The sequence below is a fragment of the Oncorhynchus tshawytscha genome, linkage group LG06 (genome assembly GCF_018296145.1).
Source record: "Oncorhynchus tshawytscha isolate Ot180627B linkage group LG06, Otsh_v2.0, whole genome shotgun sequence".
NCBI lineage: Eukaryota > Metazoa > Chordata > Actinopteri > Salmoniformes > Salmonidae > Oncorhynchus > Oncorhynchus tshawytscha.
In genome coordinates this window covers 71,101,688-71,118,875 of record NC_056434.1, presented here as the reverse complement: position 1 = coordinate 71,118,875, position 17,188 = coordinate 71,101,688, and the positions used below count along the sequence as shown (strand labels likewise).

At 41.4% G+C, this 17,188-nt stretch overlaps 1 protein-coding gene across 1 annotated transcript; it reads right to left on the bottom strand.

Moving 5' to 3' along the window:
* Positions 1–458: 458 nt before the first annotated feature.
* Positions 459–15,695, bottom strand: prokr1b (prokineticin receptor 1b). The gene is made up of 2 exons (XM_024425403.1): positions 15,226–15,695; positions 459–1,170 (listed from the first exon to the last, which is right to left on the bottom strand). The coding sequence occupies exons 1-2, from the start codon at positions 15,693–15,695 to the stop codon at positions 459–461; spliced, it is 1,182 nt and encodes a 393-aa protein (XP_024281171.1).
* Between the last annotated feature and the right edge of the window lie 1,493 nt (positions 15,696–17,188).

Here is a 17,188-nt window from a genome sequence, read left to right as displayed (position 1 = left end):
GTGCAACCAATCTTAGAATTTAGTGCAGCAGAGCTTGTTCAAACGGAAGTGTCACTGATCGGCTGTTTAGAGAAAATCAACCCTGAAGTGTGTTATTCATTTTCAGGAAATGCACTGATGGCTTGTAGGCTATTTGATCAGTAGATTAATTGCTGCAATTTTGAGCAGAATAAAGGAGAAGACCATTTTCTTTCTTACATTTGAAATTGAATAAATGTTTGTTAAGAGCAGCTGGCCGACTCGTGTGTTCACTGAATTCTGCCAAAACAGGAATTGAAATATCCCTTTTCAACAGTATTGTGTATGTGATCACTGAGATGGTGTGAGGATGTCATAAAACAATATTAACATTAGTTTCTGTCGTTTCTGTAAAGGTTTCTGTTGTGCCAAAACACCAACAAAGACATCTCCCTGACAACATCACAAGATCTGAATGTTTCAAAATGGCGTCTCCTCGTTTATCTCAGGCGAATGCATTCGACCTCCTCGGTCAACGGCATGGAGGACGTCCGGATATCTGTCTCGTCCACAGTCTTACTGGGAGCGTAGGTAGACCTCCAGCGCAGCAGCACAATCCTTTTCAGGTACTTGACCGTGTTGTTCTTGACACTGACAAAGCAGAAGGTGTTTATCATGCTGTTGCTCATGGCGATGCACTCAATAATGTAGAAGGCCACCAGGGAGTTCCTCTGGCGGGAGATGATCGTCGGGTGGAAGTCTCGTAGGATGGTGAAGCCGTAATATGGTGCCCAGCACAGAATGTATGCTGTCAGGATCCCGATCAGGACCATGACTGTCTTCCGCCGACAACGCAATCTCTTCCGGATCTGCTCCGTCTGGAAGCCCGGGACACTCTTGAACCAGAGCTCACGGGAGATCCGTGCGTAACATATTGCCATGACAAAAACGGGCCAAAGGAACTCCAGGGCAAATATAAACAGGAAGTAGGAGCGGTAGTAGGCCTGCTGGTCCACAGGCCAGATCTGGGCACAGAAGGTCTTGTGGGTGTTCTGAGAGGTGCTGGCACCGCCATGAGGGTACATGGTCTCGGAGGCAAAGTAGGCAGAAGGGATGGAGATGAGGATTGGTACAACCCAGACACCAGTGATCAGACAGTAGGCCGTCTGGTACTTCATACGAGGCCTCAGAGGATGGACGATGGCCATGTACCTGAGGACAGAGGAGAGGGTGTATTAAGGTACATAAAAATGAGCAAAAAGGACATTTTCGTCAGTATATATTTTCATCAGGCTACTAGGACACATGCAAATGAAAAGTATACTGTCGCTAGTCCTTGCAATTTAAACAAGGTGCATAACATTATGAGCGAACCAATCCTAATGGGATCTACAATCAATTTTGAGCTGCTCTTGAAGGAACAAACAAAAATTCCAATGAAAATATAGAAACAGTTTTCCATGCTCCACCTAGAGTGGTTGAATATCTTTAGTAGATCAAATCAAAGTTTATTTGTCACGTTCACCCAATACAGTAGACCTTACAGTGAAATGCTTACTTACAGGCTCTAACCAATAGTGCAAAAAAGGTATTAGGTGAACAATAGGTAGGTTAAGAAATTAAACAACAGTAAAAAGACAGGCTATATACAGTAGCGAGGCTATAAAAGTAGCGAGGTTACATACAGACACGGGTTAGTCAGGCTGATTGAGGTAGTATCTACATGTAGATATGGTTAAAGTGACTATGCATATATGATGAACAGGGAGTAGCAGTAGTGTAAAAGAGGGTTTGGCGGGTGGTGGGAGGGACAAAATGCAAATAGCCCGGTTAGCCAATGTGCAGGAGCACTGGTTGGTTGGGCCAATTGAGGTAGTATGTACATGGAGGGGGCACACAATGCAAATAGTCCGGGTAGCCATTTGATTACCTGTTCAGGAGTCTTATGGCTTGGGGGTAAAAACTGTTGGGAAGCCTTTTTGTCCTAGACTTGGCACTCCGGTACCGTAAACTTTGCTGTTCCATGTATACTGGGGTAGCGTTATACAGTGGGGAGAACAATTATTTGATACATTTGATTTTGCAGGATTTCCTACTTACAAAGCATGTAGAGGTCTGTAATTTTTATCATATGTACACTTCAACTGTGAGAGACAGAATCTAAAACAAAAATCCAGAAAATCACATTGTATGATTTTTAAGTAATTAATTGGCATTTTATTTCAAATGTATAAGTATTTGATACATCAGAAAAGCAGAACTTAATGTTTGGTACAGAGACCTTTGTTTGCAATTACAGAGATCATACCTGACCAGGTTTGCACACACTGCAGCAGGGATTTTGGCCCACTCCTCCATACAGACCGTCTCTAGATCCTTCAGATTTCAGGGCTGTCGCTGGGCAATATGGACTTTCAGCTCCCTCCAAAGATTTTCTATTGGGTTCAGGTCTGGAGACTGGCTAGGCCACTCCAGGACCTTGAGATGCTTCTTACGGAGCCACTCCTTAGGTGCACTGCCTGTGTATTTCGGGTCGTTGTCATGCTGGAAGACCCAGCCACGACCCATCTTCAATGCTCATACTGAAGGAAGGAGGTTGTTGGCCAGGATCTCGCGATACATGGCCCCATCCATCCTCCCCTCAATATGGTGCGGTCATCCTGTCCCCTTTGCAGAAAAGCATCCCCAAAGAATGATGTTTCCACCTCCATGCTTCACATTTGGGATTGTGTTCTTGGGGTTGTACTCATCCTTCTTCTTCCTCCAAACATGGCGAGTGGAGTTTAGACCAAAATGCTCTATTTTTGTCTCATCAGACCACAGGACCTTCTCTCATTCTTCCTCTGGATCATCCAGATGGTCATTGGCAAACTTCAGACGGGCCTGGACATGCGCTTGCTTGAGTAGGGGGACCTTGCGTGCGCTGCAGGATTTTAATCCATGATGGCGTAGTGTGTTACTAATGGTTTTCTTTGAGACTGTGGTCCCAGCTCTCTTCAGGTCATTGACCAGGTCCTGCCGTGTAGTTCTGGGCTGATCCCTCACCTTCCTCATGATCATTGATGCCCCACGAGGTGAGATCTTGCATGGAGCCGCAGACCGAGGGTGATTGACCGTCATCTTGAACTTCTTCCATTTTCTAATAATTGCGCCAACAGTTGTTGCCTTCTCACCAAGCTGCTTGCCTATTGTCCTGTAGCCCATCCCAGCCTTGTGCAGGTCTATAATTTTAACCCTGATGTCCTTACACAGCTCTCCGGTCTTGGCCATTGTGGAGAGGTTGGAGTCTGTTTGAGTGTGTGGACAGGTGTATTTTATACAGGTAACAAGTTCAAACAGGTGCAGTTAATACAGGTAATGAGTGGAGAACAGGAGGGCTTCTTAAAGAAAAACTAACAGGTCTGTGAGAGCCGGAATTCTTACTGGTTGGTAGGTGATCAAATACTTACGTCATGCAATAAAATGCTAATTAATTACTTAAAAATCATACAATGTGATTTTCTGGATTTTTTTCCATCTCTCACAGTTGAAGTGTACCTATGATAAAAATTACAGACCTCTACATGCTTTGTAAGTAGGAAAACCTGCAAAATCGGCAGTGTATCAAATACCTGTTCTCCCCACTGTATATGGGGTAGCGGTATACATACATGGCCCTTTTTTTCAATAGTTACATAGCAAGAATAAAAGTATTTGATATTTGATATACAGTATGTTACATCTAGATAGATAGTATAAGTACTATCTCTACTTATATTATAAATCATGTTTTTGGTCAAACTGAGCTTTTAAACCCACCTCTCATCTATTCTCCCTCCATCCCATCTCTCTTTGTAAACCACCCTCTTATGATTTCCATGTGCCATGATGTTTGACATAAATTCTGAACCTGTCTAGTTGCATAGTATACCGTATACAGATTGTGAGTTAAAGAAAATAAGTGATCAAATTATCAAATTATTCTATCTCTTGGTAGCAAAATCTGCATAGCTGAGATGGTTGTAATGCCCCATATACTGTAGATAACATTCTGTTTGTGACAATCATTTTGTACAATAATTTAAATAGAAAAACTCTGTTTTAAAAAACTCTGTTTGAATCAAGCGTTGTTTTGTGTATCAGGTGCCATGGAATCAGCACATCGATAATCTATTCCCAGCTATTTTGCAACCCGTATGGCGTCGCGGTCAACATTTTGGTCCTCAAGTAAAACTGATATATTTTTATATTCATTTTTTTGTGTGTGCTCATTTTGCCAAACAAACATGTTCCCTACCTTCTCCCCCTTCCACTTGCCTCCTCCATTTTTGTGGTAATGCTGCAATCAGTTGTTTGTCATTTTGGAGAGAGCAAACATTTCCCTATACAGTATGTTTGTTAACTTCACATGTGACATAACTCCACCTTTCCTATTCATAATATTTAACAAAGATAATTACTTAAAACAAAATGTATTTCCATAAATATATATATATATATTTATAATCAATTAGTATATTTGAAATTAACCATTTCATTTGTTATATTATTTGTTCTGTGTTTTCTGGAGGATGAAACTGGAATTGCAGCCAGCTTTGAATGTCTTGTTTTCGAAAGGGTGATATTGTGAAAAATTTTCCATTTTCAATTAATTGAAAGTGACCATTTTTGAACAAGGGATGAGACATTCTTATAATCTACTGGAGAACCAGTTCGGGTCTTTTGTATGACTGATGCTTTTAGTGAGAGGTTTAATGCTTTAATATTTAGTACTTTTTGCCACCCGAACTCATTTTTATTATATAAATAAGTCTGTTTTATTTTGTCTGGCTTGCCATTCCAAATCATTTTAAAGAAAAATAGTTTGGCGTAGACAGTGCGATAAGTAAATAGGTAAACCGGGATATGACTAAATAATTATTCAGGGTGATTTTTCCACAAATAGACAGGTATTTATCTCTCCATGTTAGCAAGAGCTTATCTATTTTGGCTAACTTTCTGTAAAAATGAGTTGTAGTATGTTCCTTTATTTTGTTAGGGATAGGAATAGCGAGTCTGTCCACTTCACCGTCAGACCATTTTATTGGTAAACTACACAGTAACCTAAAAGTTGTATTTTTTTAGCTATCCAGGTCCACATTGAGGTTGTGCAGGGATCCAGATTGCAGATTTAAGAAGAAATGTATGTCATCAGCATACAATGACACCTTTGTTTTTAAGCCCTGGATTTCTAGGCCCTCTATATATTTTTGTTGGATATGATTTTAATAGCTAACATTTTGATGACCATAATAAATAGATATGCCGATATTGGACAACCTTGTTTTACTCCGAGGGTCTTGGACCGAGGGTCAGGATAAAGACCCTCTGTGCCATTTTTGGAAAAAGTGGATCCTTGCCTTTTGGCTGATCCATTTGTGGTTTCAGGGTGGGTGAAAACAGATTTGGATGCTGTGGAGTCAGTGAAGGTATCCAGAAGTGGTCTTATATCAATTGTTTGTGTTTCTGCAGGTCAGAGGGCGCAGGCGCTTCATGTTAAACGAATAGGGAAAAGAGATGTGAATTGTTTTGCTCTCAAGAAAAGGGTGCCATTGAAATGACTGATTATGGGGTAGCGGGAAATGTGAAAGTTGACCAACTGAACGGGAAGATTCCTGGTGTTTGTGATGCTCTTCGTTTAGTGCGATGCAGACAGAGGGGCATGAGTGGTGAAACAGAAAAGTCATTGTCTGTTCCTTTGAGTTTTGATGTTGAGTCTTTGCCCGACAAAGGCATGTTAAGATACATAAGTTATCCCGTACAGGTTTTTGTGCCAAATACATTACATTGTTACAGGTGTCAAGCTTATGGGCATGTGGCAGCAGTGTGTAGGAGGAAGGTCCCTACTGTAGCTGTGAGAAGTGTGCAGAAGGGCATGAGACAAATTTAGCATTGGGGAAAGTAATGGTATGTGTTAATTGTAGGGGTGACCATGGGCTGGGGATCAGAAATGTCCGGTGCGAGAGAGCAAGGTTGAGGTTTCCAGGGTTAGAGTAGTGCAGAAGTTGTCGTATGCTGAGGCAGTGAGGAAAGTAGAGGAAGAAGGATCAAGGGGGAGGGATCTTGAGAGGGGTGGTGTGAGTAGTAGATCTGTACCAGTACAGAGGGATATATGCAAGTCATACATGCTTCAGTAAAATCGGATTTTTAGAGATTATAGCAATGCTTATCAACTGTACTGCAGGGATGGAATATAAATCGCAGAAATGTGAAGTTGTGGTGGTAGCTGCAGAGAGGGATTTGGGTGTACGAGACGTGATGTCAGAAGAGTTACAGGGTGTTTTGAGTGGTGGTGTCCCGTCCTTTCAGGCTGTTGACCTGAGGTAGGACTAGGTAGATTTAAATAGTGGAGTAAGGTGTGGTGGGTTTTTAGTGTAGGGTTAGATAGTAGGGATAGACAGTAGCGTTAGATAGTAGGGTATTTGTTGATTTTGTTGATCTGCTTTAAAAAAAAAAAATGTAAGCAAAGTATAAAGGAGTTGTACTCCAGTCTAGTAGGTGGCGGTAATTAAATATTTATTGGATGCCAACTGCTGTTAAACCTGGTTGAGGAAGAAGATAGAAAATAATAGAAGGCTTGTAGTTGCGTCACAAATCACCAAGAAACCGTACCAGGCGCCATGTTTGAAGACCAATGTTAACTTAAAACTATTATTCAAGGTGAACAACGTCAATATTGATTCATCACAGCTCACAATTCTGCAGTAAAGCGGGTAAGGGAATCTGCCACTAATGTCTGTGTTGTATTCTCAAATTAATATTAACTAACTTTTTGTATAGTTGTAAACTCTCCTAATAGTGTTGTTTGATTACCACTCTTTTTTTCCGGATATCAGCCATGTGAACCCATTTTGCAGCTGATAATGGAGTGCAATGCCAATACAGCCATAAGCCTACAGCAGTGGTTCTCCAGTCCTTTAGTACCTCAACAGCACATTTTTGTTGCAGTCCCAGACAAACATGCCTGATTCAACTCATTGAGAGTCTGATGATTAGTTGACAAGTTGAATCAGGTATGCTTGTCTGGGAAAACAATAAACTGTGTACTGTTGGGGGTACTTGAGGACCGGACCACTGGCCCTACAGTATGATGGCATTAGCGCAGAGTTTCCCAAACTCTGTCCTCGGGACCCCAAAGGGTGCATGTTTTGGTTTTGCACTAACACTACCCAGCTGATTCAAATGATACAAGCTTGATCTCTCTCCAACGCACCTGCTGTCTCGACCTCTGAATGCTCGGCTATGAAAAGCCAACTGACATTTATTCCTGAGTACTGACCTGTTGCACCCTCTATAACCACGGATTATTATTTGATCCTGCTAGTTATCTATGAACGTTTGCACATCTTGAAGAACAATCTGGCCTTAAATTACCATGTACTCTTATAATCTCCACCTGGCACAGCCAGAAGAGGACTTGCCACTCCTCAGAGCCTGGTTCCTGTCTAGGTTTCTTCCTAGGTTCCTGCCTTTCTAGGTAATTTTTCCTAGCCTGCTTCTACATCTGCATTGCTTGCTGGTTGGGGTTTTAGGATGGGTTACTGAAATTTTCAAACTTAATTTTGTGACATACGCCAATGTAAAAAGGGCTTTATAAATACATTTGATTGATTTATGATTAGTTGATTATTTGAATCAGCTCAGCTTTGTAGTGCTAAGGCAAAATACAAAATGTGCACCCCTTCGAGGACTGAGTTTAGGAAACCGTGAGATTAGCCTTATGGGCATTTGCAATACACCCCTTGACATTGTGCATCTGAAGCAGAGAATAGCTTAACTCATACATTTTTACATTTTGTTGAGCTACATGTTCTCATTTTAAGAATGATACCAGTAGACCAGGTATTCCCAAACTGTGGTACGCGTAATGGGGCAATAGCTGTAGGGGGTGCGCCAAATAAAAATGTGACTCACAATATATATATTTTTTATTGTGTTTTTTTTTCTTTTTTTTCTCACATTTTCAAATAGTGGATTTATATTTTCCAACGGGGCTATACATTTGAGTGAGGTTATTTCTCTCGCCTGAGTAGCCTCATTTCACTGTGAAAAATAAAATGAAACCATCTAGTGTTCAGCAAAACAGTTAAATAATTAACATCCAATCACATTAACCGTTACTTTCTCGCGGGAAGTCCAATAGTGGTCAGTATGTAGCCAGACGTAGCTGCTGCTCATTCCGTTTGCTCGAAAATTGATAAATGGTTAAAGTAAGACCTGCGTCCATAGAGACACATACCAGCTCTACTGGAAGTACTCTTACTACCAGCAGTACTATACCTGCACCTGTCGACGACACAAGTTGTTCTGCTTCCACAAACACATCCAATGCTAGCATCAGTAATTGTACATTTGTTGTTAGCCCAGCTAGCATGGACACTGACAGTTGTGAATCTGATGCAGCCGAAGAGTTACTGCCCCCTTACCCTGGAAAGTACCGAACAACAGACATGGACATGGACCATTGAAGAGATGCAAATATGATGAGAACTACATTGATTTGGGGTTCACTTATATTGAGATTAGTGCCTTTCCTCAGCCACAGTGTGTTATATGTGCACAAGTACTATCTCACAACTCTATGAAATCTTCACTCTTGATCAGACATTCAGAAACAAAACATGCCAATTTGAAAAATAAGCCACAGGAGTTTTTGAGCAAGAATTAAGAATACTTTCGAGTAGTAAGACATGTATAAAAGAAACAGATACCATTAATAAGAAGGGACTTGAAGGGTCTTATATGTTGAGCTGCCGAGTGGCTAGGACAGGGAACCCCCATACTATTGTGGAGGACTTAATTCTTCCTGCTGCCGCGATATGGCTGGGACAATGCTGGGGGAAAAGGCCCAAAAAACTATACAGACAATGTCTTCATCAGACAATACTGTTTCATGACACATCAGTGACACGGCAGGAGATGTTTTGAAACAATTACTGCTTCGCATACAAGCCAGTGAATTATATGCGTTACAGCTGAGTGAGTCAACAGACGTGGGGGGCCTGGCACAGCTGTTGTTATATTACGTTTATGGGGGATTGATTAAGGAAGACATCCTCTTCTGCAAACCACTGGGAACCAGGACAACAGGAGAATAAACTTTTATTAAAGTACTGGACAACTTTGTGACATCAAATGGACTTTGGTGGTCAAGATGTGTTGGTATCTGTACTGAATGGCGCAAAAGCCATGACAGGGAGTCATAGTGGAGTGGTAACGAGCGTTAAAGAAGTTGCTCCTGACGCCGCTTGGGTACACTGCAGCATCTACCGAGAGGCTCTTACTGCCAAAGGAATGTCTGACAGCTTGAAATACATTTTGGACACTACAGTGAAGGCCCCTGAACTCTCGTGTATTTTTTGCTGAATGCAGTAATATGGGCAGCGACCATGCAATACTTTTACAACATACAGAAGTGCGCTGGGGGGCAAAGTATTGACATGTTTTTTTTAAATTGAGAAATGTGCAAAAGGTTTTCTTTAATGACCATAATTTTCACTTGCAACAAAATTTCAGCAAACGGTTCTGTGAAAATTTAATTTAATCAGAAGCGGCTGCCAGATTTCTGCTTTGGGCTGTGCTCAGAGTATCCTGCCTTGGCCAATCGTGCTGTTAACTTCTTACGGCTGAAATCCCGTTAACGGGATCGATTTGACAACAGCCAGTGAAAGTGCAGGGCGCCAAATTCAAACAACAGAAATCTCATAATTAAAATTCCTCAAACGCACAATTATTACACACCTTTTTAAAGATAACTTGTTGTTAATCTCACCACAGTGTCCGATTTCAAAAAGGCTTTACGACGAAAGCATACCATGTTATTATGTTAGGTCAGCACCTAGTCACAGAAAAACACAGCCATTTTTCCAGCCGAAGAGAGGAGTCACAAAAAGCAGAAATAGAGAAAATGAATCACTAACTTTTGATGATCTTCATCAGATGACACTCATAGGACTTCATGTTACACAATACATTTATGTTTCGTTCGATAAAGTTCATATTTATATCCAAAAATCTCAGTTTACATTGGCGCGTTATGTTCAGTAATGTTTTGCTTCCAAAACATCCAGTGATTTTGCAGAGAACCACATCAGTTTACAGAAATACTCATCATAACTGTTGATGAAAATACGTGTGTTATACGTGGAATTAAAGATATACTTTTCCTTAATCTCCCAGTGTCTGGTGGAAAGCAGACTGAACCAGGTTTTCCTTTACGATTTTACCTGTGCTTAGCTCCATTCCTTGTATTTTTTATCCTGAAAAACTCCCCAGCCCTTAACGATTACATGCATAACCTAACTGATGCAGCCACCACTATGCTTGAAAATATGGAGTGTCGTACTCAGTAATGTGTTACATTGGACTTGCCCCAAACATAACACTTTGTATTCAGGACAAAAAAGACAATTGCTTTGTCATCTTTTTTTGCAGTATTACTTTAGTGCCTTGTTGCAAACAGGATGCATGTTTTGGAATATTTGTACTCTGTACAGGCTTAATTTTTTCACTATTTCAATTAGGTTAGTATTGTGGAGTAACGGCAATTAAACTCTGTAACTGTTTTAAAGTCACCATTGGACTCATGGTGAAATCGCTTAGCGGTTTCCTTCCTCTCCAGCAACTGAGTTAGGAAGGATGCCTGTATCTTTGTAGTGACTGGGTATATTGATACATCATCCAAAGTGTAGTTCATAACTTCACCATGATCAAAATGTCTGCTTTGTTTTTCCCCATCTACCTATAGATGCCCTTCTTTGCAGGGCCAATTATGAAACTTCAGAAGCTTTCTTTTAAAACATTTGGTCCTAGAGTCATGAAATGTTCAAAGTACATTGAGGGGGGTAAAAATAATGGCTAAAATTGAATTTGCAATGGTTGCTGCTGTGGCTAATTCTGTGGCTAATATAGACACAAGCCATTGACATTAACAACATTTTATACAACATTCTTCTTTCATAATTGCGTTTTGATACAGTTTTGGATTTAAAGTAATGGTGTTCAAGCAAAGAAAACAACATGAGCCTGGTCTTTTTGATGAGGAACAAATAAAGCAGCTAAATGCCGCTTGAGGGTAGTCGATTATTTCCTGTACAGCAGGCTGATCTTTTATTAAAGATGTGCCCCAATAGCTTAACTTCCTCCTCTCTCTTTTAGTTTGTTTAGAAAATATTTGAAAGGTGGAAACTGTATGTAAGAAACTCCATCAAACCAACCTGTGGGTTTGTGGAAAGTTTGTACACTACCGTTCAAAAGTTTGGGTCACTTAGAAATGTTGTTGTTTTTTTAAAGAAAGTGTCAGCGTCGTGTGTATAGGTGGCAGGGAATCAGGCGCAGGAGAGTCAAAATGGAGTGTAAATGGAGTCTTTTAATAAATGTCAACAGAACATGCTCCATAACACTAAAAGTACAGACATGAAAAAACATGGGTACGAGGACCCGTCGCGCACCAACACAACAAAATAACAACACTGACAATAAAACAATCTCTGACAAAGACAGAGGGTTAAATATACAACAGGTAATGAATGTGAATGAAAACAGGTGTGTGGGAAGACAAGACAAAACCAATGGAAAATTAAAAATGGATCAATGATGGCTAGAAGACCGGTGACGTCGAACGCCGAGCACCGCCCGAACAAGGAGAGGCAACGACTTCGGGCAGAAGTCGTGACAGAAAGGCACATTGTTTGTCCATTAAAATAACACCAAATTGATCAGAAATACAGTGTAGACATTGTTAAATGTTGTAAATGACTATTGAAGCTGGAAACGGCTGATTTTTAATGGAATATCTACATACAGTGCCTTGTGAAAGTATTCAGCCCCCTTGAACTTTGCGACCTTTTGCCACATTTCAGGCTTCAAACATAAAGATATAAAACTGTATTTTTTTGTGAAAAATCAACAACAACTTTTTTAACAAATCAAAAACTGAAAAATTGGGCGTGCAATATTATTCAGCCCCTTTACTTTCAGTGCAGCAAACTCTCTCCAGAAGTTCAGTGAGGATCTCTGAATGATCCAATGTTGACCTAAATGACTAATGATGATAAAGACAATCCACCTGTGTGTAATCAAGTCTCCGTATAAATGCACCTGCACTGTGATAGTCTCAGAGGTCCGTTAAAAGCGCAGAGAGCATCATGAAGAACAAGGAACACACCAGGCAGGTCCGAGATACTGTTGTGAAGAAGTTTAAAGCCGGATTTGGATACAAAAAGATTTCCCAAGCTTTAAACATCCCAAGGAGCACTGTGCAAGCGATAATATTGAAATGGAAGGAGTATCAGACCACTGCAAATCTACCAAGACCTGGCCGTCCCTCTAAACTTTCAGCTCATACAAGGAGAAGACTGATCAGAGATGCAGCCAAGAGGCCCATGATCACTCTGGATGAACTGCAGAGATCTACAGCTGAGGTGGGAGACTCTGTCCATAGGACAACAATCAGTCGTATATTGCACAAATCTGGCCTTTATGGAAGAGTGGCAAGAAGAAAGCCATTTCTTAAAGATATCCATAAAAAGTGTTGTTTAAAGTTTGCCACAAGCCACCTGGGAGACACACCAAACATGTGGAAGAAGGCGCTCTGGTCAGATGAAACCAAAATTGAACTTTTTGGCAACAATGCAAAACGTTATGTTTGGCGTAAAAGCAACACAGCTCATCACCCTGAACATACCATCCCCACTGTCAAACATGGTGGTGGCAGCATCATGGTTTGGGCCTGCTTTTCTTCAGCAGGGACAGGGAAGATGGTTAAAATTGATGGGAAGATGGATGGAGCCAAATACAGGACCATTCTGGAAGAAAACCTGATGGAGTCTGCAAAAGACCTGAGACTGGGACGGAGATTTGTCTTCCAACAAGACAATGATCCAAAACATAAAGCAAAATCTACAATGGAATGGTTCAAAAATAAACATATCCAGGTTTTAGAATGGCCAAGTCAAAGTCCAGACCTGAATCCAATCGAGAATCTGTGGAAAGAACTGAAAACTGCTGTTCACAAATGCTCTCCATCCAACCTCACTGAGCTCGAGCTGTTTTGCAAGGAGGAATGTGAAAAAAATTCAGTCTCTCGATGTGCAAAACTGATAGAGACATACCCCAAGCGACTTACAGCTGTAATCGCAGCAAAAGGTGGCGCTACAAAGTATCAACTTAAGGGGGCTGAATAATTTTGCATGCCCAATTTTTCAGTTTTTGATTTGTTAAAAAAGTTTGAAATATCCAATAAATGTCGTTCCACTTCATGATTGTGTCCCACTTGTTGTTGATTCTTCACAAAAAATACAGTTTTATATCTTTATGTTTGAAGCCCGAAATGTGGCAAAAGGTCGCAAAGTTCAAGGGGGCCGAATACTTTCGCAAGGCACTGTAGGTGTACAGAAGCCCATTTTCAGCAACCATCACTCCTGTGTTCCAATGGCACGTTGTGTTAGCTAATCCAAGTTTATCATTTGAAAAGGTTAAATGATCATTAGCAAACCCTTTTGCAATTATGTTAGCACAGCTGAAAACTGTTGTTGAGTGCCCTGAGAGTCGGGAAGCAAGTACAGGGAGTGAGTGTTTTAATAAATAAACATGAAACACAAACGCACCAACATGAAACAGAGTCAATAACACCTGAGGAAAGAACCAAGAGGAGTGACAGATATAGGGAAGATAATCAAGGAGGTGATGGAGTCCAGGTGAGTGTCATGAGGCGCTGGTGTGCTTGACGATGGTGACAGGTGTGTGGGGTAATCAGTAGCCTGATGACCTTGAGGCCGGAGAGTGTATAGGTGACAGTAGCCCCTCCCCGACACGCAGCTCATGCCGCAGGACGCTGACAAAGGGGACGAACCCAGGGATCAGGAGCGGACCGGTCACCCCTGCTGAAGCGCGGGACCCTGTCACACCGGCTGAGGCATGGGAACCTGTCGAGCCGGCTGGGGCGCGGTAACCTGCCAGACCAGCTGAGGCAGGGGAGCCTGGCGATCCGGCTGAGGCATGAGAGCCTGACGATCCAGCTGAGGCATGAGAGCCTGACAAGCCGGTGGAGGCAGTGGAGTCTGGCAATCTGGCTGAGGCATGAGAGCCTGTAACGGCTCCCAGACCAAAAGTCATTTACACTGTCACAAAAAAACACTCCCTGATGCTTCTCTTAGGTGAGGTGTTATTCTGTAATGAGTGGGCTGAGTACGGGAGTGAGTGTTTTAATAAGTAAAGAAAACAATAAACAATAAACAATAAACACGAAACACAAACAACGCACTGACATGAAACAGAGTCAATAACACTTGAAGAAAGAACCAACATATATATAGGGAAGATAATCAATGAGGTAATGAAGTCCAGGTGAGTGTCATGAGGTGCTGGTGCGCTTGACGATGGTGACAGGTGTGCGGGATAATCAGCAGCCTGATGACCTAGAGGCCGGAGAGGGAGTATACGCCACAGTTGTTCTGATTTTAAAAAAGCAATAAAACTAGACCTCTTTACACTAATTTAGTATCTGGAGAATCAGCATTTGTGGGTTCAATTACAGGCTCAAAATGGCCAGAAACTTCTGAAACTCGTCAGTCTATTCTTGTTCTGAGAAATTAAGGCTATTCCATTGCAGAAATTGCCAAGAAACTGAAGATCTCGTACAACACTGTGTACTACTCCTTTCACAGAACAGAGCAAACTGTCCCTAACCAAAATAGAAAGAGGAGTGGGAGGCCCCGGTGCACAACTGAGCATGAGGACAAGAACGTTAGAGAGTCTAGTTTGAGAAACAGATGCCTCACAAGTCCTCAAAAGTCTCAATGTCAACAGTGAAGAGGCGACTCCAGGATGCTGGCCTTCTAGGCAGAGTTGCAAAGAAAAAGCCATATCTCAGACTGGCCAATAAAAACAAAATATTAAGATGGGCAAAAGAACACATACACTGGACAGAGGAACTCTGCCTAGAAGGCCAGCATCCCGGAGTCGCCTCTTCACTGTTGACGTTGAGACTGGTGTTTTGCGGGTACTATTTAATGAAGCTGCAAAAAAGGAAGGAAGACACTTACAGGGGAAAATGTAGAGACATTGACACTGACTTTGATGGCAGACTATGCTAGCTAAGTCACTTATTGATTGCTACAAGGCTGAAACAAGGGGCAAGGTGCCTTCAACAAGATAAAACTCCTGACAAGTGCAAGGCAATTAGTGGACACACACACACACACCTGTCATTGAAAGATGCTAATAAAAGGGGATAAGGCACTGACCCACCTGTCTGCAGCGATAGCCAGCAGTGCGTTAGTGGACACGTAGAGAGACACAGTCCTGATGTAGTTGACAGAGGCACACAGCACCAGGCCATAGTCCCAGGACAACTGCTTCACCACATAGTAATCCACCAGGAACGGACAGCACACCACTGACACTATGAAGTCTGATATAGCCAGATTAGCTATGAGCAGGTTAGTGAGGTTACGTAGCTTCTTGTACCGGGCCAAAGTAGCGATAAACAGGAAGTTGCCAACACCGCAGACGAGCATAATGCAGATGAGCACCATGGCGATGACGATGGTGGCAACGAAGAAGGCTGTGCCCTGCGTAGTGTCGGGAATCTCATTGTCGGGAATACCATAGTCTGTGTCGTAGTTATCCGTAAACGGGTCCAGCTCGCTTCCTCCCAGCACGTGGCCAGGGGTCTCAGCGTACACTGCAGCCAGCTGGCTGATGTTGGGATCTCCCATGGTGAATTCCCAATAAGTTTTAGGTTTCTTGTTTTAATTTGTGTTTTCTTTCTAAATTATTTCAGTGTATTCCAGGAACCATTTCAGAAGGTTTTTGGGTCATGGTGTCAGTGTCTTGCAGGAACTATGGAGGTGGATGAGGGAGGGTCTTTTTGAGTGTAGAGAAGATCCCACTTGTCACTCAGACAGCCAAGAGAACATCTTCGACTGACCTGCAACACAGTTGTTCTCAACTTAGACTCACAGAGAGACCAGAGAATGTGTGAAAATTCATTAAACATTGATTTCAGATTCAAACATGCTCCCCGGATCAAATAAGCATGAATAAATGTAGCATCTTGTGTGTGCTGCTGTTGACATTGCAGAGCTGGTAAAATAATCATGAAAACCGCTATGACAATTTATTTTCTGTTCAACAGTTTTATTATTGGTCAATGACACAGATTCTTGCCCCCAGTCTGCTCTCTATTGAAGAGCAACCCTGGGTTATGTACCTAGCAAGTATGTTGTAAAATTATTCACTTCAATCCACATGAATGGACATTGCGTCAGAGTGATTTGTGGTCAGGAGATAGAATAACCATGACAAAGCTGAAAGATAATTAGCCAATTTACTCTCATTGTTGGAATAATAATGTGGAATAAGAGCCAGCTGTAATAACCTGGACACACACCTGGATAACACACAATAGAGTGTTATGAAACACTCAGAAAAAAGGCTTAACACTGACTCAATAGACAAGCCCTCCACAAACAACATCAACACTCTTGGCAAGGGAGAGAGAGTGTGTGTGGAGGGCAGAGGACAGGAAGCAAGTGACAGAGTGGTTGGGGGAAGAAATATCACTTGTATGAGATAGATAGATAGATAGATAGATAGATAGATAGATAGATAGATAGATAGATAGATAGATAGATAGATAGATAGATAGATAGATAGATAGATAGATAGATAGATAGATAGATAGATAGATAGATAGATAGATAGATAGATAGATAGATAGATAGATAGATAGATAGATAGATAGATAGATAGATAGATAGATAGATAGATAGATAGATAGATAGATAGATAGATAGATAGATAGATAGATAGATAGATAGATAGATAGATAGATAGATAGATAGATAGATAGATAGATAGATAGATAGATAGATAGATAGATAGATAGATAGATAGATAGATAGATAGATAGATAGATAGATAGAGGGAAAGAAAGAGATAGCGAGAGAGGGACCGAAAGAGAGAGAGAGAAATAGGAAGAGAGAGAGAGTACAATCACGCAAATAATACAATTTAAAGCTGTTGGGGAAATATAGCAACAATCATGCACACATATGCAAATCAACAAATTAAATAATCACATGTTGCAATTAAATGCATACTGAGTTTGCTAATTGCACCTTGAAAAAGTGAGGAGGTGGTATATTGCATTAAATGGTTTCTTATACAAACAGGCTCGTCTCTATTTAACCAAACCACTGGGACTAGA